The following is a 27,956-nucleotide window of genomic DNA, read 5'->3' as shown; positions in this document are numbered from 1 at the left end:
CACTCACGTGGTCCAGTGGTACTCAGTGGCTGGGGGGTTGGCATCTGCTCTGCACGTGAGCTTCACATCCATCCGCTGCAGGTACCAGTTCCCATCAAACCCCTCAATGGTCACCTCAGGCTCATCTGTGGGGCAAGGGATGAGGATGTTTGAAGAGGGTGAGGACAGGAGAACAGGGCTTAGAGGGAGGGGGACTCTGAGGAGGAACAGATGGAAGGAAGCAGGGACGTGGAAACAATCAGGAAGAGTGAGAGGGAGGGGGAGGGAAGGGAAGCTCAGAGCAGAAGTGAGAACAAGAAAGGAGGAGAGAAAGAATGAGGAAAGGGAGGAGACCCGGGAAGAGCATAGGGGCATTTCAGGGAAGAAGAGTGTAAGGTGGGCAATAGGGGTAGAGAAGGAAGGGAGGAGAGAGCCGCAGGAGAGGAATGCAAAGGAGGAGGGGAGGAATGACAGGGTGGGTGGAGGGAAGAAAGACACATGGTGGGAAAGGATGGGGGCACCCCCCCAGGGACCCGCCCAGCTGGCTTCTTGCCCGCTCACACTGCACGTTGAGGGTGAGGCTCTCCCTGAAGCGGTCCATGTGGTAGTTGACAATGCAGGCCAGCGACTGCTGGTGGGCTTCCCGGCTGGGCACCAGGCGGTAACGGCTGATGACAGTCACTGTGCCGTTGGGGTTCCGGATCTCCTGGTACTCAGCCTCGCCCTTTAGCCGCGTTTCCCAGGTCACCACACTGGGAGGCTTCCCATTGGCCGAGGTGCAGGTGGCCACCAGGACCTTGTGCTCTTGCCCCTTCTTGGCTCGAAGCATTGCCTGGGTGCCCTCGATCCAGTTGGTGGGTTTGGCTGTGGGGAACCAGACAGAGCCATGGGACCAGCTCTACTGCCCTCTAGGCCACCTTGGCCAACCCTGTCTCTCAGCTGTGCTTCACCAAAGCTTCTTCCCAGAAATTCTCACAGGGAATTCTTCATGTCTAACCTGTCCTTCCAGCTCTACTATTTGTATCCCCTTTTGTCAAACAGGTCTTCTTGGCGTGCTCACGCCATCGTTTGCTGTGGCTCCTTTCCTTACATTGGTGTCTGATGCCTCTGCCTGCTTCCTGGCTACCCACAAAGTGCCCCATGCATGGAGGGCTCCAACCTGAATACTGATCCTCTGCTTTGTCCAGACCCCAACTCCTGGTGAGCTGTGACTAGAAGGGACTGGAAGCACCATGCCTGGAACTATGGAACCATGCCTACCTAAGGAGAATGTTTGGGGCCAGCAAGGCACACGCTGAAATGGCCAAGCCCCCCATTGCTAGAGAACACAGTGGACTCTCACGTGGGCTGCTGGCCCAAGGGTCCATCCTAAGGGGTTCAGGCCAGCTTACCCATGACAGTGAGATTGAGCTGGCTCTCACGATTGCCCTTCGGGAAGGTGGCAAACTCGCAGATGTAGACACCCTCGTCCTCCAGCTCCAGGCGGGAGAGGCGGATGGTACCATCAGTGAAAGAGGGCTGCAGGAATTGCACACGTTTTTGGTAGGGAGGCAGCACGGAGATACCCAAGGCTGGATTGTAGATGGCCACGTTCTGCTTGGAGCCATTAGTGGCCTTCTGCCATGTGACCTGGGTGATCTTCACACTGGGCAGTGGGTTGGCAAAGCTGCAGTGCAGGACCACGTCGGTGCCAATGAAGCCGTACATGGAGTCGTTCACCTGGACCACCTGGGTGTGTGCACCTGGATGGGCAGACAGGAGGGGACGGTCAGCACAGGTATAGTCCCCATCCCCAGCTTCCTGTGCTCTTTTCTTTTACAGCAGTCATTATTCTTTTTATTCTCCTTATAAAAATAGTAATTGCCTGTTGTAAAAAATGTAGACACTCTGGGCAATAATGAAAAATATTGAGAGGAAATGACAACAACCCATGATCCCACCACTCTGAAATAGCACTAATAATCTTGTAGGCTCTTCCCTTTTTTTGCTCACTCTATACAATCATCCCTCCACTCATCTGTCAGGTTGTCAGCAGCCTGTATGTTTCTATGATGCTGGAAGCCCTGCCACTGGTATTTCAAATACCAGCAGGGTCACCGTGGTGAACAGGTGTCAGCAGAGCTTCTGGGCTAAGACAAACTAGGAAGAAAGGCCTGGCGATCTGCTTCTGAAAATCAACCAACGAAAGCCGTGTTGTCTGATACGGTGCTGGAAGCTGAGCCGCCTAGGTTGGAAGGCACTACACAACAGCTGCAACAAAGAAGTCAAGAATACCAGTGACCGTGGAGATGGTGCAGGAATGGGCAACGATTTACTCTGTTGTACGTAAAGTTGCCGTGAGCTGGAGCTGACTCATGGCAACTAATAATGAAAACATATAACCATCTAGTTTTTTTTTTTTTCCACAAAATCATAATCGTACTATGTACACTGTTTCATAAGCTGCTTCCTCGTTGGTGCTATGTTATAAATGTTTCTCCATGTCAGCAAACACATACCCACAGCCTCGTTTGGAATGAGTACGGGTGCTTTTCAAGTAGAGCCAGCCTGGGGTTTGGGGCCTGCTTTACCTCTCTGGGCCTCAGTGCCCTCATCTGATAAATGGGGGAGATAAGCAGTCCTCTCTGCCTCACCAGGCTGCTGGGGGAACCAAAAGGCCTAATGGATAAGAAAGTACGTCAGGAGGCAGAAAGCTCTGGGTGGGGGACAGGCCCACGGTGACAGTTATTATGGCCATTCCCACTATATTCCTGTGACCCCCGGGAGGTGCATGGGCTTGGACCCTCTTACCCAGCCAGGCAGGGAGAAGAAGGTGCTGCACAAGGCTTGGCCTTTGCTGACTCCCCACCAGCCTTCACAATCAAGTCTAAATGCCTTAACTCTCGCCCATCTGGGCCCTGCCTTTTTGTCCACATCTCCCCATACACCCTGTTTTCCAACCATGTCAGCCTATCCCCAGAGCATCTCATATTCCTGTGTTTCCTTCCTCCCTCCACCGCTCTTCCCATTTATTTAAACACCACTTTCTGAGTAACTGTATTCCAGGTCCTATTCTAGGTACCTGGGTCAGATCAATGAATAACTCAGTCCGGGCCCCTAAGGAGCACAGAGCCTGTTGGGGCAGCACTTCTGGGTTCTTTCTGTACTCTGAGCCTAGTAGGCTCCTTCTCCATCTGCGGATATCCCACTTAGTCGCACCTCCTTCGGGAAGCTTCCCCAACCCTTCCAGCCGTCTCTTTTACCTCCCACCCCGCCACCTCTATTCTGGCTCTTTTCTGCCTTGGATGTGGTTGTTTACAGGTCTGACTTCCCCACCAGTGCAGGGTCTGTGTTTTTTCCTTCTCTGGAGCCTCAGTGCCCAGCACATCTGGCACACAATAGGCGTTCAGTAAATATTTGCTGCCAGACAAATTGCAATGGAAAAGCCAAGAGAGTATTTGCAAGAAGGAGGAAGTGGTCAGTGGCACTGAGTGAATGAATGAATGAATTCCCTCCAGTCTCCCCATCAGCTGTCTTATTCCATCTAGAAGGTCTTTTGTTTGAGCTCCCAAGGGCCTGAGCTTCCTGAACTTAGCTCAGCTCCCTAACTTGAGGCAGCCACCCTGGCAGTAGGCTCTGCCTTCCAGCACAGTCTTCCAGCTCTGTCCTGGCGAGCTCACCCCAGAGCTCTGGGAGCTTCCCGCAAGCTGTGTCCTTGGCCACGCATTTGGACAATGCATGTCCTTGCATCCTTACTTCACCCTCCCAGTTTGTTGAGCACCATCAATCATATCAATAATGCCAGGCCCTGTACTGACCTCGAGGCAAGAGAGTGGCCTAAATGGCCCCCAAAGGGAGCCTGGTATTAGAATGGGACTTGGGCTCACACTCGCCTTCTCTAAGTGATGGCAGTCTGGTAGCAGGGCAGGCTGCTCAGAGGACTTCAAAGCCCGGGGTCAGTGAGTCCCCCAGGAAGGCACAGGCCTGGTCTGTTCTGGTCACTGGTAGTCGCTGTGCCCAGCACGCAGTAGGAACTCAATGCTTGCTGAATAAATATATCTTTGCCCCACTGAGCCAGTCCCTGGCTATACTCTGAAAGCTTTCCACCTGTCCCCAATGCTCCGCCTTATCTACACCTGTTCACATCCACACAAGCTGGCCAGGGCTCCATCTGACATCTCCACGTGCAGGGTGCAGCTGGCTGGGAAGAAGCCCCCCCTGGCAGTCACGAGAGCTGGTTTCTAGACTGGCTCCACTTTAGCTTGCCCAACACCAAGGAAGGGACTCTGGCCAGTCGCTTCCCCTTTCTGAGTCCCATTCTCCTTCTCTCTCAAATGAGCAGGCTGGACATCCCGGTCTCACTGGGCACTTCTGCTCTAACTGTCCAAGTTCCTGACTGCAGCCCAGCTGTGCCCCACCCCAGATACAATCCCATGGTGAGGTCAGTGGGCCAGACAGCCCAGCACTCTTGGTGACTGGCCAGTGGTGAACAGCTAACCCTAGGTCCCCCCTAGCAGGATAAACGGGTGCTCTCTGCCCCTCTGCAAACCTGCTGGAGGCTGCCCGGGGCTGAGATAATGTGGGTATAATTGGGGAACTTTCGACACACAAAGCCAAAACAGGAAAAGCCAGTTGGGAGGGCTTGGGCCACAGGTGAGAGTGGGGTGGGGGAAGGGTGTGGGTTCCCAGGAGCCATTTGGGGTTGGTGCCAGGCACGGTGGGCCTATGGCAGGACATGGCCCACCAGGCCCACTGGGACCCCATCTCCTTCCCTTATGCCCTGGCAGGTATGGGGACAGGCAGGGCTCATCATCTGGCTCACAGACTGATAACCCATTTGCTGCATCTTCACCAGCGACCTCACCCTCAGAGCATCAGTGCCAGGAGGGGAGATTGCTGAGAGCAGCCTGGTGTGGGGCGGCGGGGGAGGGGTGCTTTTCCCAGCTGCAAGGACTGAGGCACCCCAAAGGCCCCTCCCATCTACCAGTCCTCAGCCGGTCAGCCACCCGTGTCTGCTTTAAGGTTGAGGCTGCTCTCTCTCCAGGGTGACCTCCTCATGCCCTCCCAGAAGCGACCCCACGGCGGCAGTGAGGAAAGTGGCTGGTGTCCCCCCTCACTTTGCAAAAAGTGGGTGGCCCCTGGCTCCTAGCCTCATGCCCTCCCAGAAGTGACCCCACGGCGGCAGTGAGGAAAGCGGCTCATGTCTTCCCTCACTTTGCAAAAAGTGGGCGGCCCCTGGCTCCTAGCCTTTTGCCCCAGTGATGGGCAGAGCAGACAGCTGGGAGGACCTGTAAGCAGTAGGCCTGGACTCACTCCTGCTGTTTCCCTCTGCCCATGGCTGACTGTGTTAGCAGGGCCAGGGGAGGTGGGCCTGGGGGTGGGCATAGGGAGCTCTTGGAGTATGGGACTTGGGGTCCTTGAGAGTGGGGATCCCAGAGTTCTGGAGCTTGGGAGGGTCTGGGAAGACTGGCAAGGCCTGAAGACCCACTCTGTCCCCACTTCCAGGCCTAGGGTCCTGGAACCCAGGCCTGGGCCTGGTCTGGATGCAGAATGGGGAGAATGTCCCTAGTTCTTTGGAGGGTAGATTGAAAGGCTTTCAGAAGGGGCTGGGTCGGGGGAAGAACCCAGGAACAGGGCCCTCCCTGGTGTAGGAAGGGGTGGAGTGTGCCCCCTCTTGTAAGCCTTTATCTGGAAGGTCTAGGAAAAGGACCAGGATTGAGAGAGGTCTGCTCCAGGGTGGGCAGCAGGGGAGGAGGCCCCTCAGACTACACAGCTCCTCTACACAGTCCATCTCCATCCACCACTTCTGCCCCGATAACCCCAAGACTGACATTTGTGCCTCCCCCGCATTGCTTGAGCTCCTCTTACCCTCTAAGGGCTGTGCGATCACCATCCCCTTCACAAAGCATAGTGGGGTTTTTAGAGTCAGACAGTGTGGCTTTGCATTCCACCTCTGCCCTCAGTAGCTAATGACTTAACCCTTCTGTGCCTCAGTTTGTACACCTGTAAGATGGGCATAGGTATACCTAGCCCATAAAATTTCTGAGGACTAAATGAGTAAATACATGTGAAACTTGAGAGAACAGCATTTAACACCAGTTAAATGCTCCATAAATGTTAGTTGCTATCATCATCATCACCTTTTATCTAAGAAAGAGTGGGCTTCCCTTCTTGGAACTTCATTCAGCAAGTATTTATTGAGCACCTACCATGTACTAGGGGTCCCTGGGTAGTGCCAATGGTTTCGGGCTCGGCTGCTAACTGAAAGGTTGGAGGTTCAAGTCCACCCAAAAGCTCCTTGGAAGAAAGGCCTGGAGATCTACTTTTGAAAAAAATCAGTCATTGAAAACCCTATGGAGCACAGTTCTACTCCGATACACATGGGGTCGCCATGAGTCACAAACGACGTGACAGCAACTGATTTTTTGTTGTTGTTGTTTTTAGCAGGTACTGGGAGTTCCTATGTCCCCCTCTTCCAGGAAGCCCTTGCTGACTCTCATCCCTTCCTACTCAGCTGATACTTTTGATACCCCAGCCTCAAACAGCATCTCACAGTAACCTCTGGCCTTCTATTTCCTGGCCTGTGTGTCGTGTCTATTTCCAGCTGGACATGCTGTACTGCCCGTAACAGATTGCAAGTCCCCTGTGGGAGTGGAATAGAGCAGGCTTGGCCTTGTTGTGGGGTTACCTTGTCACACCCAATGCTGGCAGGGTTCAAGGCTTGCAGAGCGCCCTGCCGACTCCCCAGGCAGCTAGGGTTGGTCCACAGAAGGCACCGTCTCTCCTCCCCCAGGCCCCTCGGACATGGGAAGCAAAGGCTGTCCCAGATGTGGGACCTGGGACCACTAAAATGGGAGCACATTGGAGCCCAATGGACCAGACAATCCATCATTTTGCAGAGGAGGAGACCAGGGTCCAGAGCATGGGCATCACTTGCCCAGGGACACAGACCAGCTGCACCCAGCCTTGGGCTCCTCTCGCCTACCTCATAAACAGAATCGGGCTCTCCATCTAACTCCCCAGGGCCTTGTGCTGGGTGGGTCCCTCGAATGTAATCTCTCAGTGCCCATTGTCCCTTTTGAGAAATGGCATGAATACCAGTTACTATACTGTGGCCCCACTCCCACAGGCCATCCTGCACTGGGCTTGGCGCAGTGCACTTGGGCTCAGCATGTGGGTGGGTCAAGCGGCTGGGGGTCATGAATTGGCCCCAGTCAAGCCCAGTGACTGCAGCTCAGTGTTGCTGTCCCCAGTCTGTCTGTCTCTGGGGGAGAGTGGCTAGGTGCCAGGTGGTGGGTCAGAAACAGGGACCTTTGGAAGCCCAGGTGAGGGGGCGCCTACAGGAGGCTGCTAAGTATGAGCAGGAAGGGGCCAGAGTGGTGGGAGAGTGAAGGGTGGAGGCACCCATGGGAACCTGAGCCCTGGGTAGGGGGTTCTTGCATCCCAGGGGTATGAAGAGAATGAGGCTCTTTTCCTGACCTCAGGAACTGCCTATATTCTCCCTGACCACCCTCTGAGCTCCAGGGTCTAGGACCCAGGGCCCTAGACCCTGTGCTCAAGTGCCTCAGTTTCCCTACATGTGCTTGGGTTGGGTGGTTCAGGCTGCCTGGGTTCCCAGAAGTGCTGAGCCAGCAAGACAGGCGTCAGGCCAGCCCCCCGAGACGTCATGGACCTGCAAAAGCCCAACTCAGCAACAAAACACAAAGGCTCTTCAGTTGTGGCAGACAAACCTGCTCCCAAGGCCCTGCCCACCTGCCCTGCCCACCATCGAGCTAATCCGCCAGCCAGTGCCACAGGTTCCCACGCAGTGGGGTGTGGCAGAGTGTGGGGGACATGCTGCTCCCCTCAGACCTACCCGGAGCATTTTCTCTTCCTGCCCCTCTAAACCTCAGACCCCTCTCTCCCCAGACAAGCAGGCTGGGTGGGACTGGGCACGTGTGGGTGGGTGAAAGGGTGCACCCAAGTGAGGTGAAGGGGCTCCAGGGATTTCTGGCAGGGGGTTCCTTCATCCCAGGGATGACCCCAGGCACTGACCACCCTCCGAGCTCCAGGGTGGCCTGCCTATGTGGTGTGGACCACCTTTTCCTCTGTCCTGGCTGTGCCAGCCCTTGCTCCTTCCCTCTTTCCTCACACCCTGCCTGGGTGTCCTCGGGCTGGGGGCTGCAGTGGCAGGGCTGGTCGGGAATAAAGTGGAACCACATCAGGAAGTGTGTGCATGGGTGGGGGGGAAGGGGCACTGGGCTCCCCAACAAGGGCCTCTCCGAAACCAACATCCTCTGGGATCCATCTCTAGGGCTTTCCAGGGATGTGCCCCAAACCTCCCAGGAACTGGCAGAAAGGAGCAGGACGTCCGGTGAGAAACCGGCTAAGTGGTAAGTGGGAATGACTCATCCCCTGGGGGGCCTCTAGCCGAAACTCTGCTGACTCAGCGTAGTGACTGAAAGGTTAGAGCCCCCCCTCCAGGCACAGCCACTTCCCCGTGGCAACTCCCAGGGCTGGCTGGCTCCTCACTTTCTGGTGCCAAGGCCAGATCCACCTGGGAGGAAGAGGGTGAGATCAGGAGGGAATCCCCTTGCTAGGGTCCCCCGCTGTGGAAAGGTTTTGCTAAGTGGTGTCACCTGGACCTAAGCACCCCACCAACCAGAACCCACACAGGCGCGGTTCTCGCTAAAGTCCTTTGAACTTGTCCTGTCTCATGTCTATGCCCCAGGCATGTCTCCCCATTAGTCCAGGGGCTCCCCGAGTGCCAAGGTTGTGTCTTCTCTATCTCCAGACTCCCTTCCACACTCAGGATGGGGTCCAGAGTGACCAAGGCCGGGGGCTCAGTGAGACGAGAAGCACCAGCTGACCCAGGCCTGTCCCAGCGCTCCCAGGAAGACGGCCTGAGGGATGAGTTTGCGCTGGAGCACGCCCTGGACCAGATCCAATGTTAGGCCAGCCTCGAAGCATCCCCTGCCTCCTGCAGTGTGGTCTTGAGCTGATGGGAGATGGGCCCTGGGACCTCTCTCTGGATTCATTGCTTGCTGGGACAGTGCCAGTTGTCCTGGGGCCTTGGGCCCCCTCCGCATTCTCCTTGCCGGGCAGAAGTGATAACATCCCATGATCCCACAGTCAGGGGCTAATTGCTACTGTCCGAGCCCAGACGCCTCCGCCCCTCATTTGGGGTCACAGAAACTGCCGATGTTTTCCTCTTGGCTGGTGCCCCTCCCCTCAGCTCCCCACATGGAGCTGGTTAATGATGGGCTATGGGGCTGGCGCCTTGGGCAGAGTGCGTGGGTGGGGGGGGCGGCAGCCTGGGAAAAGCCCCAGAGAAGGAGATGGAGCTGGAGCCTAGGAGCTTTCAGGAGGCTGGGCCACCCTGCTCTCCCAGTGGTGTGGAAGCCCTGGGTGGAGGGGGGGATGGGGTGTGGTGGGGGGGTGCTCTGTCAAGTCCATCTCTCCCTGAAACCCAGAAGGACAGGTTGGGGGACAGGGATGAATCAGGGAGCTGAGTTTGGCTTCTCCCACTGGAGGACAAGTTGTCAAGGATACCTGGACTGCTACCTGCAGCCCTGCTTCATGCTGGCTGCCCAAGCCCCAAGGCAGCCCTTGGGAGCGCCAGGAACATGGGGCCTCTCTCAGCCCTGCCCCTTGGTTTTCTCTTTCCTGTTCATCTTTTACCTGACACCTCTACTTTAGTCAGGTAGAGGAGGGGAAGGGTAAACTAAAAAACCAAACCCATTGCTGTCAAGTGGATTCTGACACTTAGCGACCGACTGGAAAATGGGAGAGGCAGGCTCTGATCCCCAGTACTTGGTCCCTGTTTTCCGTATGGTCTTGGGTAGTATAGGTCCCCTCTCTGGCCTCAGTTTCCTTTTCTGTAAAATGAGAGTGTTGAACTCAACTCCAGAGGATTGCACTTGGGTCATCACCTGTCCAGCTTCCTCTCTGCCCCAGCTTTGTACCTTCCCTGGTCAATTTCTAGGAGTTTGTCTACTGAGTGGGTGCTCCACTTTATATACTCCTCCAGGAAGACCTCCTGGATTAAGTGGAGTGCCTGGAGTCCCTGGGTGGTGCTGAGGTTCAAGTTGGTGGTTGGAGGTTCAAGTCTACCCAGAGGTGCCTCGGAAGAAAGGCCTGATGATCTTCTTCCGAAACATCAACCATTGAAAACCCTGTGGAGCACAGTCCTTCTCTGACACATATGGGGGGGCCACGAGTCCAAATCAACAACAACTGGTGGTTGATGTGGGGGGGGCGGGGGGGCGGGGGTTGGTGGTGGTTCCATGTGGTCTTCTATCTATCTGTCTTCCAGGAAAATGCAGGCTCCACATGGCAAAGCTGGGCACACAGGGTTCTTCTACAGCCAAGCAATCACCAAGTCCAGCTGATTCTAACTCTAACCCATCTTTGTTCTCCACTCCCGGTGGCCCCAATCCAAACACCTTCCAAGCCCCCTCCCACCAGCTCACCCTCCCTCCCCACCTCCAGCAGAGTCTCACTTCCTTATTTTCTCAACACTCCTGGCTGGGACTCCAAGCAGTGAGGGTAATCCCAGCCCCTTTCCTTTGAACTTTAGCACCCCCCATATCATCCCTCCCACCCTCTCCCCTACTTCTGCCCAAGCCTTACCCTTCATCAGGCTACTATCCTCTCTCACCTACCCTACACTGGTGCCCTGCTAGCTCTGTAGTCTCCCCGGCTCCAGGCTCCCCCTCTAACCCATTCTCCACTCAGCAGCCTGAGTGAGCTCTCTAAAATGTAAATTACTCTCCACTTAATAAAACTTTGGTGATCCTATCATTTTCCCCTTTGAATTTTTTTTGGATACTCTGTGTTTTCACTGGAAACCCTGTGCATAGTGGTTAAGTGCTACGGCTGCTAACCAAAGGGTTGGCAGTTCAAATCTGCCAGGTGCTCCTTGGAAACTCTATAGGGCAGTTCCACACTGTCTTATAGGGTCGCTATGAGTTGGAATTGACTCGACGGCACCGGGTTGTTTTTTTTTTTTTTTTTTTAGGTGTTTTCATTAATGGAAGTATGCTGAATCACGGGTGTGTTTAAATTTCTGGTTGATAATATGGATTTTGAGAAATATTATCTGGGACTACGTGGTTACCACTGAACTTTGTGTTCTCACACCTCCCAATTCATGGGTGACTGTCTGTCCCAATGAACCTTGGTTGCTGAAAGTATGGTGGGGTGCCTTCCGTTAGGTTATATGGGGAACTTCTGGTTTTCCAAATATGACACAAAAAACCCAAAATCAAGCCCACCACTGTTTCCAAACTATCACAAAGGAAACCATAAATATGCTTACAAGGCCTATCTAGGGGCACAAAAGGCAAAAGAGGCAAAATTTTTACCCAATCACACTTCCTGGTTGCACTACCTTACTTGCAAGTCAATTTCATACTCCAGGTGTTTTGCTTCAATGAACGTTTATTTTGCCTTTCACCATTACACAAGTTCCCACTGAAGGGCAGCAAATACTTTCAGTGGGAAACATACACTCCCAAAGAAGCCCAGAGGCATAAAAATGGCTGGGACACCGTACGTCCATGGATCACCAAAACCTGTGGCCATTGAGTCGATTCAGGCTCATAATGACCCTATAGGATAGAGAACTGCCCCATACGGTTTCCAAGAAGCAGCTGCTGGATTCAAACTGCCGACCTTTTTGGTTAGCAGCCATAGCTCTTAACCACTGTGCCACCAGGGCTCCTAAGGGTTATTAAAATCCTTCAGTGGCTTCCTGTAGCTCTTAGGATGGAGTCCAAAGTCCTTTTAGGCCCTGGGCCTCATTTCAGGCATCCCCAGTCTCCAAAGCCTTCTTCCCTACTCTCTCTCTCCCCTTCTGTCCCACTAAAGGATACTGTCAATTCCCTGCCATGTTATTCCTGCCACTAAAAAACGCACAGCCTGTCTTACCTGCCCAGGTCCTCTTATCCTTCCGGTATCACCTTAGCCTTGACTTTTTTTTTTTTAAATTGTGGTGAAAAAATATATAACAAAACCCTTGCTATTTCAACATTTTTTACGTGTACAATTCAGTGATATTAATTACGTTCTTCACGGTGCGCAACCATTGCCAGTTTTTTCCATCACCCTTACCAGAAGCTCAGTGCCCCCTAAGCAGTGACCTCTTTGCCCTCTCTGTCCCACCCCTGGAAAATCAAAAAACTTTGTCTCTACACATTTGCCTATTCTGGATATTTCACGTAAGGGGGATCGTACAATATCGGCTCTTTAGTGACCGACCTATTTCACTCAGCATAATGTTTGCAATGTTGTTCTTGTTAGCTGCTGTTGAGTTGGCCCCCCACTCACAGTTACCCCCTGCACAATGGAACAACATGCTACGTGGTCCTGTGCCATCCCCATGATTGGTAGTGGAGCAGGCCGTTATGATCCATAGGGTTTTCACTGGCTGATTGATTCATCGGAAGCAGGTTGATTACAGGGCCTTTCTTCCCAGTCTGTCTCAGCCTGGAATCTCTGCTGAAAGCCGTCCAGCATCAGAGCAACGCACGAGCCTCCATCGACAGACAGCTGGTGGCCGCACATGAGGTACTAATATTAGCCTGGAATTGAACCTGGGTCTCCTTCATGGAAGGCTAGAACCCTACTGCTGAACCGCAATTGCCCCTGGAATGTTCTCGTAGCCTTGATTTCTCAGGCTTCCTGGCACGTTCCCCACTAATGGATTACATGTCTTGCACCCTGTGGTCCCCAGGGCCTGTGCATGCTTCTGCCACAGTGTTTCTCCCGTTGTTGAGGGGACAGGCCAAGACCTCATCATAGGTGGGCCCCCAGCCCAGCACCTGGCATTTGGTAAGCATAAGGGGGCCCCAAGTGGTAGGTGGAGGAGGCTGTGAACCAGCTGGGGCCCTGGGTGAGGGTGAGCCACTTCTCAGGCCTGGCTGCAGCGTTCTGGGAAGTTCCCATTAGCCAAGGGCAGAGGTAGATTATCCAATAGTCAAGGTAAGCACTGTGCTTACCTTGCTTACCAGATCATCTGTAGTGAACAATTTCACATTTTTTCACCACATCAAAGATCCTGCTTCTAGGTATGGCTGCGATCTACCTCTCTTCCAACCCCACAGTACCTTCCTGTAGAATCAAAGCCTCTTTTCAAAGCTACAATCCCTGACACGGGCGGATGACCCAGTAAGCGTGAAATTATTCACTAGATTAGTAAGTAAGCGCAAGTAAGCCTCTGCTTACCTTGCCTATTGGATAATCTCCCCCTGGCCAAGGGGCAGTGCTCATACTGGGAGGATTTAGCAGTGTCCGCAGGTAGGGTGAGATGACAGAGGTGGAGGGTGAGGCCTCCTACCCGTACAGAAGGGAAGAAGGTCAGGGTCTGAATTTTCTTCCTTGGACTGAACCAGACAGCTGCCCAGACCCAAACCAGCTGTAGTTCTGCCTGACCTCTGGCCAACCCTCCGACCCCATAGCCTCCTCTTGCTTCCCAGCGGCCACTTCTTGAATCCTTTTTCCCCTCTCTGCCCCAGTTCCTAGCATCCAGTCCCCATCCCCTCCTCACTCTAGGCCATAGGGTGAAAAATATTTTTCTCACCCAAGCAGGCTGCAGCCTCGAGTCCCCACTCCCAAGATCTCAGCCCTGCAAAGTCTGCCTGCTCTCCAGCTCCAAGGACAGCCTGGGTTCTCCTGCCCGGCCCTCCATGGCCTCTCAGGCCTAAAACCACAGATCTCACCACAGGCTGTGCAGGCAGGCCCCTGCTCTCAGCAGCCGATGCCAGCCCTCTCCACCCAGCTGCAGCAAACACTGTCTCACAGCAGACATTTCAACCTGGATTTCCCTCTGCAAATCGTGCATTTTTAATGACACATTTTGGGGAGTGTAGGCAGCAGCCTCTTCAGAAGGCTAATGCAGGGGTGGGAGAGGCTGGGGGCTGCCAGGAAGGAGGGAGACTTTCCCGGGTTTCCCCAGGAGAACTTTTTGAAAGCTCAGTATTGACAGACGCATTGTCTCAGCCCTGTGGGTTCTGCACTGATGTTCTACACCTGTTTGGAAGTGGGGATCTCCTGCTCGGCCTCAAAACAGGAGGGACCTGGCAGACCACCCCAATACCCGTCTCTGCTGTTGCCCTGTCCTGCTATGGGCAGCTGCCTGCACTAGGCTGCAGGAGCTGAGGGTAGGCAGTCAGGTGAGTACATGGGCCTGCCTTCAGGGAAGGCTCCTCCTAAGAAGGGAGGGATGAGGAGAGCCCTAGGGATTGGGTGGGAGACAGGAGAGGGAAGGGGATAAGAGGAATATGAAGTCCCTGGGTGGTGCCAACATCCTCGGTTGCTAACTGAAAGGTTGGAGATTCAAGTCCACCCAGAGACACCTCAGAAGAAAGGCCTGGCAAAAATCCCACGGAACACAGTACCACTCTGACCTACGTGGGGCCGCCATGAGTTGTAACTGATTCGATGGCAATTGGTTTGGTTTGGGTTTTTGTCCGGAGACAGGGGGTCCAGCAGCAGGCGAGAGCAAGGCTCTAGGGAAGGAGGGCAGTGGGGTGTGTGTTTAGGGGAGACAGGTGGCAAGAACAGGAAGGATCCAACTGCCACTTGTTAACGGAACGTGGGTTATGGAGTGTCTTGCACGTCCTCGGAAGAATGGAATCATAGGGAGAAGGGGCAGCCAGGGGAAGAGACGCAGGCAGGGACACAGACGGTGGAGTCCTCCCCGGGGGGCAGCAGGCCGCGAAGGCAGGGGATGGGCTGTGTTTCTGAGCGGAAACGAGGGTGGGCAGCATCTTCCCTCGGCTGGTAAACTGCTATCATTTTGGAAGGATTTTCACCTCATTTGGTTCCTGCTTAAGTGAAATCCACAACATGTGTTCTCTGCATTAGTGGAGTGTTTGTGCTTAATTAGTGGCAAATTCTTTCATATTAAAGTCATTAAGTTTTGCCGTTTGCTCTTCTCACTCTAGGCCTGGCCTCTGAATTCGGGCGGGTGGATCTGCACACGTACAGGTTGTTCCAGCCTTGTGGTCTGAGGTGGCATCACACGCGCCGCCCTCTGCCTGTGGCATTCGGACACTCCAGCACCTACCTGCCCTCCCTTGAGTCCCTCCCTGGGCTGGCATCTGTGGCTCCTGGCACCTCTGTCCATAGGCCGGCCCTGCCACCCCTGTCTTGAGGGGCTTCCTCTGAGGCCAGGCTTTATGGTCAGATCCTTCCTGCCCAGAGGGCCTTTAGGACTGGAGTGGGAGGGCCAGCCCGGCCTCTGGGTGTAGGCTGGGCACCACTGCTGGAGGGCAGTGAGGATGATGAGACTTCATAGCTCACATATGCCAACAAGGCATTGGGACTTTGAGCATGGATCTCATGGTTGGGGCAGTGTTGAAGGCCGCTGCAGTGACACTGGGACCAGGCGTGGCTCTCAACTCTACCCCCTTAGGAAGGCCTTGGTCTCCCCAGGCCCTAAGGCTGAAATGCAGCTATCTCTGGGGCGATGATTCGCAGCCACAGCACAGTGGTGACCCCAAACTCTTTGACAGGGAGGGAGTCAGTGACTAGGGTCTTAAGGCAATCTCTTCCTCTCCACCTGCCTCGGAAGCAGCTTAAGAAGCACAAGATGCCTGGGAGGGGGAGGTGTCTGCTGCAGGCACCAAACCTATATTTCATTTTTGTGCAGGACTCATTTTGGTCCAGACCAAACAAGTGATAGTGTTGTCAAACTGCCGCACGAGGTTTGGAGTAGACACAATATTCCCAGGCAGGGCTGGGAGGACTAGGTCTTCTGGCTGAGCCCCTCATTGCCCAGATAACACCACAACTGCCCAGACAACACCAGACTGCATCAGACCTTGGGGCTTAGCTCCTGGGATGCAGGGTGCTGCAGTTCTCTCTGCAGAAGCTCTGCAGGACGCACTGGAATAGGGTGCTTGGGGCCTGCTGAGGGGCCTCCTTTGTACCTGGACTCATGTGAGACGGGGAGAGGGAGCACCCTGCCCAAGCAGGGACTGCTCATCCTGCCCAGCCCTCCTTAATGGCACTCTGCCCTGGACCTAGCGTGGACCTAGCCTCCTGCAGGGCCGCTCCCTTTCCACATCTAAAACAAGCCTTCCTTGCCACCCTATGAAGTTTCCTGGACCAGGGACTTCAGGCTAGAGGATAGCAGACTTGACGTGAGGACCTCCAGAAGGTATTAAACCTTATTAACAAGCAGGATCTAGGGAACAGTGTTGTTAAGTGCTGTCGAGTCAATTCTGACTCATGACGACCCCATGTGACAGGGTAGAACTGCCCCATAGGGTTTTCTAGGCTGTAATCTTTATGGGAGAACTTTCCCCTGCAGAACTGTAGGGTGAGTCTGAACCACCAACCCTTTGGTTAGCAGCTGAGCTCTTAACTGTTGTACCACCAGGGTTTCTTATAGCCCCAGTAGCCTTCCCTAAAAAGGGTCTCCAGCAGGGTGCTGGTGGTAGGCTAGGAGGAAATAGCTCCAGGCCCCAGCACATCCGGGCCTCAGGACTGCTGGGGTAGAGAGGAGGAGGAGGCAAAATCCTCTAGTCCTTGTGCCCCCTTGGCTGATGAGGACTCCCAGACCCCACAGAGGAGAGACCTCCCAGTACCTCACTGAAAGTGATTATGAGGCCATTCAGGCTTACGTCTAGAGAGCATCGGAGTGGGACCTGGGGTGGACATCACAGAATGCAATCCAGGAGGCTTCCCAGAGGAGGTGAGCCTCCAGCAGAACTCAGGGGAAGGGGAGTGAGCATCTTGGTGGAGGAGAGGGGGAGATACTCCCAGAGATGTGTGTGAGCAGGTCCTGAGAGGGGGTTGGGGCACAGGCAAGCAGAGGCAGGTCTTAGACCGAGGAGGGAAGGAAGGGAGGGTTAGTAGGAACCATATTTGAGCAGGGGTTCAGCCAAAGTCAGAAAGCTCCTCTCTAGAAACCCAGCCCCCCATGGAGATGCTACGGATGCCCCTAGGGGCAGCCCTGAGGGGTTCCCACCAACTATGCACTTTGCCAAGCTCCCAGCAGCAGAGCTCCACAACCCGCAGCCTGGTACACAGCCTTTTCACCAGGTGAATGGGCCACCCAAGACACTGTGCAGCCAGCCAGGCTCGCCCATACCTACAAAGCCCAGGAAACTTAGAACAGATAGGGTGAGAAGATTCTAGCTCAGCCTGTGCCCACCTTCGATAAGCAGGGAGAATGGGCACCGGCAAGGCTGGTACCATGTGTGGGGCAGCCACACAGCCATGTCCAACTCCACGGCCTCATGGTTCCTTCATCACATTCAGGCTCCCCCTATTTTTCAACCCCTCACACTCTGTGGCTCAGCTACCACCCCCAGCCCCAATTCTTTCCCTGGTGCAAGGCTCGAGTGAAGGTGAACATTTCTCCCCCAGATGTAAGCGACGGCCCCTAGTTCAGCTGGTTCCAGGCCCCCCAAAGTCACTCCGCTTCTGGAATTCCAGCCTCAGCTGGAATATCCAACTCCCTGTACCCACCCCAAAGCATCACTCCCCCATCTCCGGTGTAAACCCCAATACTAGCCCCAGTCCAGGTCTCAATAATGCTCACCATGTTCTTAATAAAGTCAATTAAGATCCCAACAAAAACCTGGGTCATGACCCTACCCTGAATGCTAACTTCCTAGTGTTAACCACAGAATGAGGCAGAACCTTAAGCGTGACCACCGCTTCTTCAACAGCACTAATCTCAGCTCCTGTGGCACCCCAGAAGGAGAAGAGGCGTGATTCAATTTTCTTCCTTCTCGAGAGTCCCCCCCCAATGTGGGGTGGGCAGAGAAAGTGGGACCTTCAGAGGGTCCTGATAATGGTCTTTGTGGGAGAGGCTGGATGAACTTGAAGGCCACCCAGCATGTGGGTGCGTTTCCCTGGCTGGGGCCTTCTGCACCCCATGCTCTGTCCTGCTCTCTTCCCCACCACAGCAGGGCCCTGTGGAAATGTCCAGGTCCTGGAAAGCTTTCCCTGGGCTGTCCCTTTCCCTGGCACCCAGGGGACTAAAAGGGGTGGTGGTGGTGGCACAGAATTTCCAGTTAGTCCTGGGTTCTAATTTCAGCACTTAGCAGGAGGACCCATAACCAAGTCCCACGATCTTCTGAAACCTACCCTTTTTGCCTGTAAAATGGGCCCACTCACGTCCTCCTCACTCTGTTGGGCTGTGAGGATGAAGTGAGGCCATCTGTTCAAAATAACCTCCACAGTTCTGGAATTAACAGTCCCAGGGAGGCACTGGGGGGTCTTCTGGGAGCCCTTCTGCCGGCCTCATTCTGCTCCCAGCATTGGGCCAGCATCCTCCCTCCCCTCCTGCTCCCTCTGTGTTCTCTATCTCAGCAGCACTGAAATCATTACCCACTTCTGGGCAAAATGTTGAGCGGGTACAGCCCTGCTGTTGTCACAGCCTGTCCTCTTTCCGCCCCGCCAGGCAGGGGCATGTGGGGTGAGGGCTCCTAGAAGCTGGAGGCCAAAAGCCCCATCGCCAGCCACTTCCCCCCACCACTGCCCGCTCTCTCCCAGCTTCCCCTGTAGCAAGAGGGGTCAGTTTTGAGAGGGATCTTTCCTGCCTTCCACACCCCCCCCCCCCACCACCCTCTGCCCAACATGAATCCATCAGGAGCCTCGCCCATCCCGCTTCCAGCTCAGACTTGTCGGGGTTTCAGGAGTCACTGGGTGGGGGCCTGGCATGCTAGGACTTGCTTCTCATCCTGCCTCGAGGAGGAAGCCAGCACCAGCACGTACGCAACAGGGCATGGCGCTCTGCAGAGAAGCATCCCAACCTCTGTGGCCACCTGCTTCCCTCCCCTTCCCTTCCCTCCCCTCTGGTCCCATCTCTCCCCATTCCCATGGCCTCCCAGTCCTGCCCACCACACTGCCTGGAGTGGCCCTGAGAGCCCAGAGAGGCCCGTGGCAGGGATAGGGGCCGAGGCACAGGTCCCCACGTTCTGCCAAGCCTGGGAAGGGTGTTGCCCATCACCTTCAACTGCCCCCTACCTCAAAATTGGGCCCATTCCCTTAGCAGCCAAAGCCAAGCATCTCAGATGCTCCCTCCCTCCCTAGGAGAGAAAGCACAAAAGGATCCCATTCTTTGCCAGGCCCCTGCAGCGGACAGCAAGAACGGACAGCAAGAACAGTCAGCACGTGTATAGCACTTATTTGTGCCCTGCCCTGGTCTGAAGGTCTACACCTATTAATTCATTTAATCCTCACAACAACTCTGAGCTAGGTACCATTGTTATTTCCATCTTAAACAGATGAGGAAACTCAGAGAGGTCAACTAACGTGCCCAAGGACACACAGCCAGTGAAGCAGATTCTAATCCAGGCAGTCTGGCCCCAGAGTCCAAGCTTTTTACCACCCCACTTGCTGCCCCATTGCCTCCTGTCTCTGCTTCCTGGGGAGAGGAGTGGCCGGCACCCTCCAAGCCCAGAGACGTGGGTGAGGGTGCAGAAGTTACTGGGGTACCTTGTCTGTTGGCAGTCCTGGCCTGGGTCTAATGGTGGGGTTGGTGAGGGTTCCCTGTAGGGAGGGCAGATACTAACTACCCCCTCTCCACCTCTCATCCTTGGCTCTGGGGCAAGGCTGAGCCCCTTCCTCACTCCATCACTCCCATCATGGCTACAGGGTCTAGCAAGCTCGAGGCATGGCATGGCCGAATCCCAGGGAGCCCCAGCTACAAAGGGGTATTACTGAGCACTTCAAACAGGAAACCTCCACTTCTTCCCTGCTCCCTTTTCCTCCTGGTGTGGGAGCTGAGACTTGACTTCCATTCCATACTCCACCATGCCCTGCCTGTGGTCATCATATCTCCCTCCCTTGCCTCCTGGGCTGTGAGGACCAGATGCAACACTATGTGGAAGCACTTCTGGAAACTGTCAGAGGCTAATGATGGCCACCATTTATTAAGCCCCCATGATGGGTCCGGCATTTACACTTGTCATCTTATTTAACTTTCCCAGCTGTTTGAGGGGAGCCCCCTCAGCAGCCTTAGGCCCAACCTCTGTCCTTGCCCACGGCCCCAGAAACGTGAGGCTCTGTCATTTTATCGTCTTACTTATTTTTATTTTCTGCTATTCTTTTCCTTCTCGTTGGTCATCTCTGTTCCTCCCTCCTGATATGCAGCACCCCGACTCTCACCCCCAGCCCCAGCCAGGCCCCCACTCAGGGTTATTTAGCTGCCCTGAAGCCCAGGAAGTGGGCAGCAGGTACTGATGAAAAAGGGCAGGGGCTCTTCACGGCTCTCCCTGAGCAGGGTCTCCAGGTGGAGAGGGGGTACTTCGAGGCCCGGCTCAGCCCCCAAGGTGGGCAGGGGGCTCAGGTACACCTCCAGGCCACCGGTGAGCGCTGCCCAGCTCCACAGTTGCGCTTCCCACCAAAGGCTGCTGGGATAGGCTGTCAAATTAGCTTCATAAGTGAGGCCCCCACCTTAACTGGGGCCCTCTGATTTGCAGCACCGGCCCCTGCTTTCATTTTTAATGCTGGGAAATGGTGGCTTTCCTCGTTCCTGTTCATTTTCACCACAGCTAATAATGGCTCCTCTCTCAGAAGGGCCCTTGCAACTGCTAACTGGATGTAATGACTGGGGTAATTAATGATTCAACTGGAAAACTGAAATGTTGTGGGTGCGTTTTGTGTATAAGTAGTTAGGAAAGACAAAGGGACAGAGAAGCCAGAATGGGACCAGGGCGGGAGGTAACGAGGGGTGGGGGGACAGACGGTCCTTCAGCTAGCTGGGCCCCCAGATGGTGGCCAGCTGGCCTAAGCTCCCCGTTTTATAGATGAGGAAACTGAGGTGCAGAGAAAAGCAATTTGTGCAAGGTTGCACAGAAAGTCAGTGGGAACCCGGGGAGGGAGGGGCCGGCACAGTTGGGCCCTAGAAGAACAGGGTGGGCAGGTGTGACTTTACCCTGTGACGGCTCAGTAATGCAATCACAGACTTGGAAGCACCTGGGGACCAGTTATCAGCCAGACGCCAGCCCTCAGAAACGTATTGCAGTTGTTTCTCTTGTTCTGGTTACAGAGGCCACCTCTCCTCTGGGTCAGTAGATAAGCAAATAGCTCATCAAATCAGGAGGCAGCAGCCAGGTGTCAGAGGCGGAGCAGTGGGCGGGAGTCAGGAGGCCTGGGTCGTGCTAGAAGTGCCACCTCCACATCACTTCCCACCACCTCTAGCTGCAGACCTTTCTCCTCTCTGTGCCCCCTTTTCCTGGCCTACAGGGAAGGGGCTGGATAAGGTCATCTCTTAGCTTTCTCTGGCTCATACCCACCAGCTGCAGCCTGAAGTGATGGGTGCATACACATTTGTGCCTTGAACTTTATGGTGATCTATAGGTTTGGTACTATTCTGAGGAGGGAGGAGATTGGGGGAAGGAATATGAGATGAGAAGGGGATGGATGTTTGGTCCATTCCAGGGTAGGTGACATACTAACCCCCTCTGCTGGCCTCCATGCTGAGGGCCCTGAACCCATGTGTCCACCTGGGTACCTGGGCATCTCCACCTTCCCACAATAAACTCTTCTCTCTAGCTGCTCCCTCACCCCCACCCCTCCCAGGGCCCAATGACGTCAGTCACCTCTTTATGGCCATTTGACTGTCCTGTAGCTGAACTTCTAAAATACGGCTTCTGCTCTCCCTGTCCTCACTGCAGCTCACCCTGGGACAATGGTACTGCTGACACGAAGAACAGCTAAGCTTTATTGGGCACACATGGTCTAACAGGTATCATGTTAAGCACTGAATCTCATTTCATCATCCCTAAATCCTGTAAGATAAGTTCTACTGTTACCCCTATTTTATAGTGGGAGGGAAACTGAGGCTCATGCTGGCAAAGTGATTTGTCCAAGTCATACTGCTAATAACTGGATGTGATACAAATCAGATCTTGTCACTCTGATTTAAAGTCCCTTGTTCCACTGTCAGAAACCCTGGCGGTGTATTGGTTAAGTGCTATGGCTGCTAACCAAGAGGTCGGCAGTTCAAATCCTCCAGGCCCTCCTTGGAAACTCTATGGGGTAGTTCTACTCTGTCCTATAGGGTCGCCATGAGTCAGAAACGACTCAACGGCAGTGGGTTTGGGTTTTGTCCCACTGTCCGGTCTTCACCATCTGTCCTTGCCTGTTTTCTCAGCTTCTCTACCTGCCCCTCCTATGTCTCCACCCTCCTCCTCACCAGCCACGCCCAACTTCTCACAGGTACATACACTGCCCCCTTCTCCTTGGCTGGAAACCCTGGTGGCATAGTGGTTAAGAGCTATGGCTGCTAACCAAAAGGTCAGCAGTTTGAATCCACCAGGCGCTTCTTGGAAACTCTATGGGGCAGCTCTACTCTGTCCTATGGGGTCACTCAAGGGCAAAAGGTTTGGTTTTTTGGTTCTCCTTTGCCAGGAAAACTCCTACCCACCCCTCAACACGCAGCTTGGACACTGCCGCCAGCTCTGTCCTCAAAATTCCCACAGTACCGGCCTGCTGGCTCCAATAGTTCTCACCATAATGCCATGCGTGGCTCTGCCAGGAATGGAGAAACGGTCATCTCTGAAGCTCCAGCACCCGGCCCAGCACCTGGCACATGGGAGGAGTTCAGTCTGTGTTTGCCCAGTGATTGGTGAGCCAGGCTGAGAGTCAAATTACAGAGAGCAGATTTGGGAACTGTGGGACTCCTCATGCTTCTCAGGCACTGAGATCTTTTCATCAAGACTTCTTAGGAAGCTGAATGACCCAAGGAGGAGTAGACTCCCTGGCGAAGGCCATCATTATTTGAGAAAACAAAGGATTCTCTATAAGAGAAAGGATAAGGGGCCACATATGTGGGGGGTGCATTCAACTCGAGCCCTAATGGGAGGTGGGAGGCACCCCTTCCTTTGCAACCCAGTCAAGCCTGCCAAGGCTAATCCCATCACTGTCCCCCCAAAGCCTCATTTACTGTGGTGATACCGGATTCTGGAATGGTCAAGAGGAAGGTTCTCCCTCATATTGTAGATGCTGGCACTGAGATCCAGAAAGGTGAGGGAATTTATTCAACGTTACACAATAAACGAGTTGAAAAGCCAAGGAGCGAATCCAAGTCCCTTGACTCTTTTACTTTCCTTGTCCTAAATGGATGAGGAAGAGGAGCTGGGTAGAAATAGCCCCTGGCTGAGTGAAGGCTTTTGGGTAAGATTCTCTGGAGTGCAGGTGGGTGTCCCAGCCCAGCGCACAGTGTGAGCATGGGCAGCACCCCCCTCCCCACTAGGACTCAGCAGCCCCAGGCTGGTCCTCTTTGGTATAATCAGGAGGTGCTCTGGAGTTCAACCCCCGCCCTGTCCCCTTGGGGTAGGGGTGGAAAAGGGAGGGAGGGAGAGGAGAGAAGGATGGAGCCTGAAGAAGCAGGTCAAAGCAAATCCTCCCCACCCACCCCACCCCCACCCCCACCCCCACCCCCACCGAGAGAGCGGGCAGCCGGAGCTGTAGGACCAGAACCCACACCCTGTCCTGACATGTCCCAGAGATACTGCTTGAGAGAGCGGGAAGTGAGTCAGGGCTGGGAGGTGGGGGTGAGAGAGGGACAGGCAGGGCTGCAGGGGGTTGGGGGAGGATGTCCCACCTCATAGTACATGGGGACCCAGACAGGCAGGAACCAGGAGCAGGGTGGGTTCCCAGGGTAGGGGTACAACAGTGTTAACTTGGCGTGTCTCTGGCCCCAGGCCCCCACCCCCTGGGTACAGGCTCAGACAGGCCCCATAAAGCAGGGCTGCTGGCTCAGATAAGGCAAAGTGGGAAGCAGTATCTTCCTCCATTGTTCAGGGGTAAGCCCTAGCTGAGGCTTGAGAATAGTGAGAATCGCTGCCACTTCACCCTGACAGCGCCACAATCAATAGGAGGTGGGGAGAGCATCCTTTGTCTAGAGGACCTTTCTCTGCCTCCCAGCCCCTGAATGGGGCTCCCACCTCAGCGGACAGAGGCTGGCCCAGGGGATGCAGAGGGTGGGAAGGCTGGGGTGAGGATTAGGGCGGGGAGATGCTTTGAACCCCAGAAAGACTGGTGGGAACTGGTTCTTGACTCATGGCAGAGAAGAGGGGGCAGCTGGGAAGGGCTTGTGCCTTATTATTATTATTATTTTTCTTTTATGAGATGTGAACTTAAGCAATTAAAATTATGCATTTCATTTTACACAATCTGCCCTGGTGTGCCTCTTCATCGTTGCTCCGGCCCTGGACCCATCAGAATAGGGGGTATTTCACAGTAGCGTCTCATCTTCAGGGTGAATAGACAGATTGAGTGTGCGCCTAAGTTTTCACAAGGCTCAGGCCCCCTCCTTTGTAGGCTCCCTCGCCCCTAAAAATAAACAGTGGTGGATAGCACCTGTGCTCCCAGAATTCTAGCAGCAAGTTTTTTGTTTCCTCTAATATTGGCTGGACACCTTCTACGTATCAGGCATTAGGGTCTCATTTTCACTTCTATCTTCTGGAGCAAGTACTGACATTCCTATTTTACAGAGGAGGAAAGTGAGACTCGGCAAGGGGGAAATCTGTCATGTTGCCTAGCTGAAATGTGGTGGACCCAGAACTTGAGCCTGAGTCTTCTGGCTCCTGTGTACTGTGCCCTCTGTTTTTCTGTCTGCTCAATTCGAACTCTTCTAGGGCCAGATTCCAACTTTCTAGACAGGCATGTCCTAACTCACTGGCTTGCTCATCGTAGAATCTCACCAGGTTTGCTGAAGTGAATGGGGTGGATTTCCCAAGAAAACAGCATGGACATCAGAGGCCAAAGCCGTTGGTGACCTGTCTAGCCTGGTCTCCCAGCTCCTTTCTGGGGGCAGGACAGCGAAAGGGAGCAAAGACTGGAGTTTTGGAGGGGACAAGTTCTCAATTCAGAGCCAGCTGGTACTGGGACAGGGTAGTTGGGAACCACACCTGCCCAGGCCCTGCCCTGCCCAACATGCTGCCCCAGGCACCAGCTGGCAGAGGCTCTCAAGTGGCCTTGGGCAAGGAAGGTTGTCCTTGGATAGGTGACACCTGTGCCTGACCCTCTTGGCCAGGTGGTGGCAGATGGCAGGCATGCCCCAGCCAGAGCTGGGGGTCCGATCCTCTGGAACTGTCCATTCAGAGGTTGGGGAGCAGGGCTGTTATACACTACCCTCTGCCTCTGGCAAGTCTTCACCCCAAACAACTCCACCTAGGTGTCTAAATAAATAAACCCCTTCCTCTTCTTTCAAGGTCTTTATGGCAGGAGAGTTGACCATTTCCCCTGGGAAATGGCTAAAATGTTCTACTTCCTTTGCTGGAGGAGAAGTTCTTCCTGATGTCTGTCCTCGATTCCTCTTGCTGCAATGGAAGCACGCTCTGTCCCGCGGTGTGGGTAGGCCTGTTGGATCAGGTCCCAGAGCTGGAGATCAGGCAGTTCCTCCCCGTAAGGAGGGAACAGTGGGGGAAGGGAGGGACCGTGGATGGCGGATAGACCTCTGGCTGGGCTCTTCTACTTACTGGCAAGTTGCGTTACCCCTGTGAGCCTCAGTTTCCTCATCCGCAAAATGGACTTAATATTTTATCAGAAAGTTGCTGTAAAGATTCAATAAACTAATGTATGTACACAGTTACCGAAACGCCTGGCAGAGTATTTATTCAGAAGGCGGTGGGTGGTATATAGGTACTTTGGGGTCATGGGAGAAGCCAACAAGCTGAGACGTCCCTCGGAGTTGGAGGAGGGCCCTTCCTAGCACTCCAAAGTGGGCTCCAGGCCCTCCCCAATGCCCAAGGCTACTTTAATTTGTCTGGATTCTCTAAGCTGCCCTGCACCCTCCTGCAGAATGGGCCACCTCAAAGCTCCACATGGGTCTCAACCAGCTCAACTGTTTTTCCCTAAAAGTCTGCACCCTCCTTCTGGCCTGTGGTGCCTGGCTTGGTCTGGGAGCCCCATGGCAAGTGGGCAGTGGGCTGAGGAGAGCTCTGCCAACCACCAGGGCGTCCTTCCTCAGAGGGTAAGGGGCAGTGCCTGTGAGTCTCTCTCTGCTGGCCTCTGGGGTGGGCACGGGCACAGACCTATGCTCACGTGGCATGCAATGGGCCCTGAGGAGGAGGAGCAGAGAAGGGTCGGGGTGCCGGGGGCTTGCTGTGGGCCGAGGGGTCTTTCCCCAATCTCCTCTCCCATTCCTGGAGTCTAAGAAAGTTACTAGCGTCCTCAAGGGAACTCTGGGACTCTTTCCCAAGTCCAGCCAGCAGACACCAACTATACCAGTTCCTTCCACTCCCTGTGTCCTTCTCCCCCTCACCCCTAGGCTGGTCACACCCAGGGCTCTCAGTGCCAGCCCCAAGTCCTGGAGAGCAGAAGCCCCATCCCCACGGTCACCACACCCCTGCCCTCTGGCACTTCAGGCGGGGCAGGTGTGGCCAGCCTCTGGGCCTGGCTGGAAGGGCCCCATCCTAGCATCTCTCGCTGCCTCCCTCATCACCCACAAACATGTGAGAGAGAGTGGCAGGAGCCCAGGATGGGGTCTTCTGAGAGACACCGGTAGATCACTAAGCACTAGGTACTTGCACTGACCTGGAGGTTGCACACACCTATCTCATATTACATCCTCATAACAACCTTCCAAAGCAAGCATTACTGAGACAGCTGAGACACTGCAGCCCCGAGGCACTCCAGGAGAGCCAAAGTCACGTTAGCAGCCGAGCCAGGAAGGAAACCCAGGTCTGCCTGACTCAAGTCCAGTGGCTCCTCACTGGCCCTCCTCCCTCTCCAAGGCCTCCAGAATTAGCAGACTGCTTTCCAGGACCTCTCCAACGCTTCCGGTCACTGAAGACAGGAAGACACACAACCTCTCTGGGTCTGTTTCCCATCTGTAACATGGGAATGACAGCCACCACCCTACACCTGACCGAGCAGGTTTGTCGGGGAGGGGGGGGCATCAGATGAGATAAGCTCTGAAAAGGGAACTCTGTTATCTGAGAATAGGTGCTGTAGTGATTATCGCTCTCATTATTTGCCGCCGTGGAACAGCCCTGACCGTCCCCTGGTGGGGGAGGGGTGAAGTCCTGCCTGAGGTCTGCCAGGAGGCCTGTGGGAGAATATGTACTCGCATTTCACGGGAGGCAGGAAGAAGGTGGACGGACACTGAGCCCCTGGACACGGGTCTTGTGGTCTGGCCTCACTGGGCACATGTCCCAGGGAGGTGGCACTATCCTCCCTTCACCCCCAGCACATTCTTGGCCCTGAGGGTTCTTGGTGTAACACATTCATATCCTTACTATGCCATTCATCAAGCACTAGAATCTAGTTTGGAGCCCTGGTGGTGCAGTGGTTAAGAGCTTGCTAACGAAGAGGTTGGCAGTTCTAATCCACCAGCCGCTCCTTGGAAACCCTATGGGGCAGTTCTACTCCGTCCTATAGGGTCGCTGTGAGTCGGAATCGACTCTATGGCAATGGGTTTGGTTCTGGGTTTTAGAACCTAGTTCATGAAAGGGGCCTGGACTGGAAGTGAGGAGACCCAGGTTCCAGTCCTGATGCTGCCATGAACCAATGATCTTCGTGGCTTGGCCAGTTGGGAGTCTCTGCTCTGTAGCCAGCCACCAACAGGTTCCGGGTATGGAAGGTCACAATCTCTCAGGCTTCAGAGTGTGCTGCTGGGGCTGGGGTTTCCAACTCCATGTGTTCCATGTGGCTGGGGACTACTGGTTGGCAGAAACGTAACCTCTAGGACATATCAGGAGCCCTGGTGGTGCAGTGGTTAAGAACTTGGCTGCTAACCAAAAGTTCGGCAGTTCAAATCCACCAGCTGCTCCTTGGAAACCCTATAGGTCAGTTCTACTCTGTCCTATAGGGTCGCTACGAGTTGGAATCAATATGACGGCAATGGGTTGGGTTTAGTTTAGGGCATATCACAGCCCAGCGGGATATAAAACAAACTGGAGATTTTGCAACCCTCTGAGGCTTTGGAAGCAAGGTGTGCCTGGCTGTGGAAAGGTGTTTCTCAGAGTTGGTGATTCTCTGAAATGGCAGGGTTGGGCCCTGTTCTGAGACGGGGGTGAATAGGGGAAGACACCCGCTCTACAAAA

At 54.4% G+C, this 27,956-nt stretch overlaps 1 protein-coding gene across 1 annotated transcript in view; it reads right to left on the bottom strand.

Moving 5' to 3' along the window:
- NECTIN1 (nectin cell adhesion molecule 1) overlaps nt 1-27,956 on the bottom strand; it is a 79,827-nt gene that overhangs the window by 15,722 nt on the left and 36,149 nt on the right. The window contains exons 2-4 of the mRNA XM_064268943.1: nt 1,371-1,721; nt 541-843; nt 8-125 (exon numbers count right to left, since the gene is read on the bottom strand). Of these exons, the coding sequence (XP_064125013.1) occupies nt 8-125; nt 541-843; nt 1,371-1,721 (772 nt within the window). The remainder of the gene's footprint in view (nt 1-7; nt 126-540; nt 844-1,370; nt 1,722-27,956) is intronic.

The sequence above is a fragment of the Loxodonta africana genome, chromosome 15, assembly GCF_030014295.1.
Source record: "Loxodonta africana isolate mLoxAfr1 chromosome 15, mLoxAfr1.hap2, whole genome shotgun sequence".
In the NCBI taxonomy this organism is placed as follows: Eukaryota; Metazoa; Chordata; class Mammalia; order Proboscidea; family Elephantidae; genus Loxodonta; species Loxodonta africana.
This window is presented reverse-complemented; position numbering and strand designations above follow the sequence as displayed.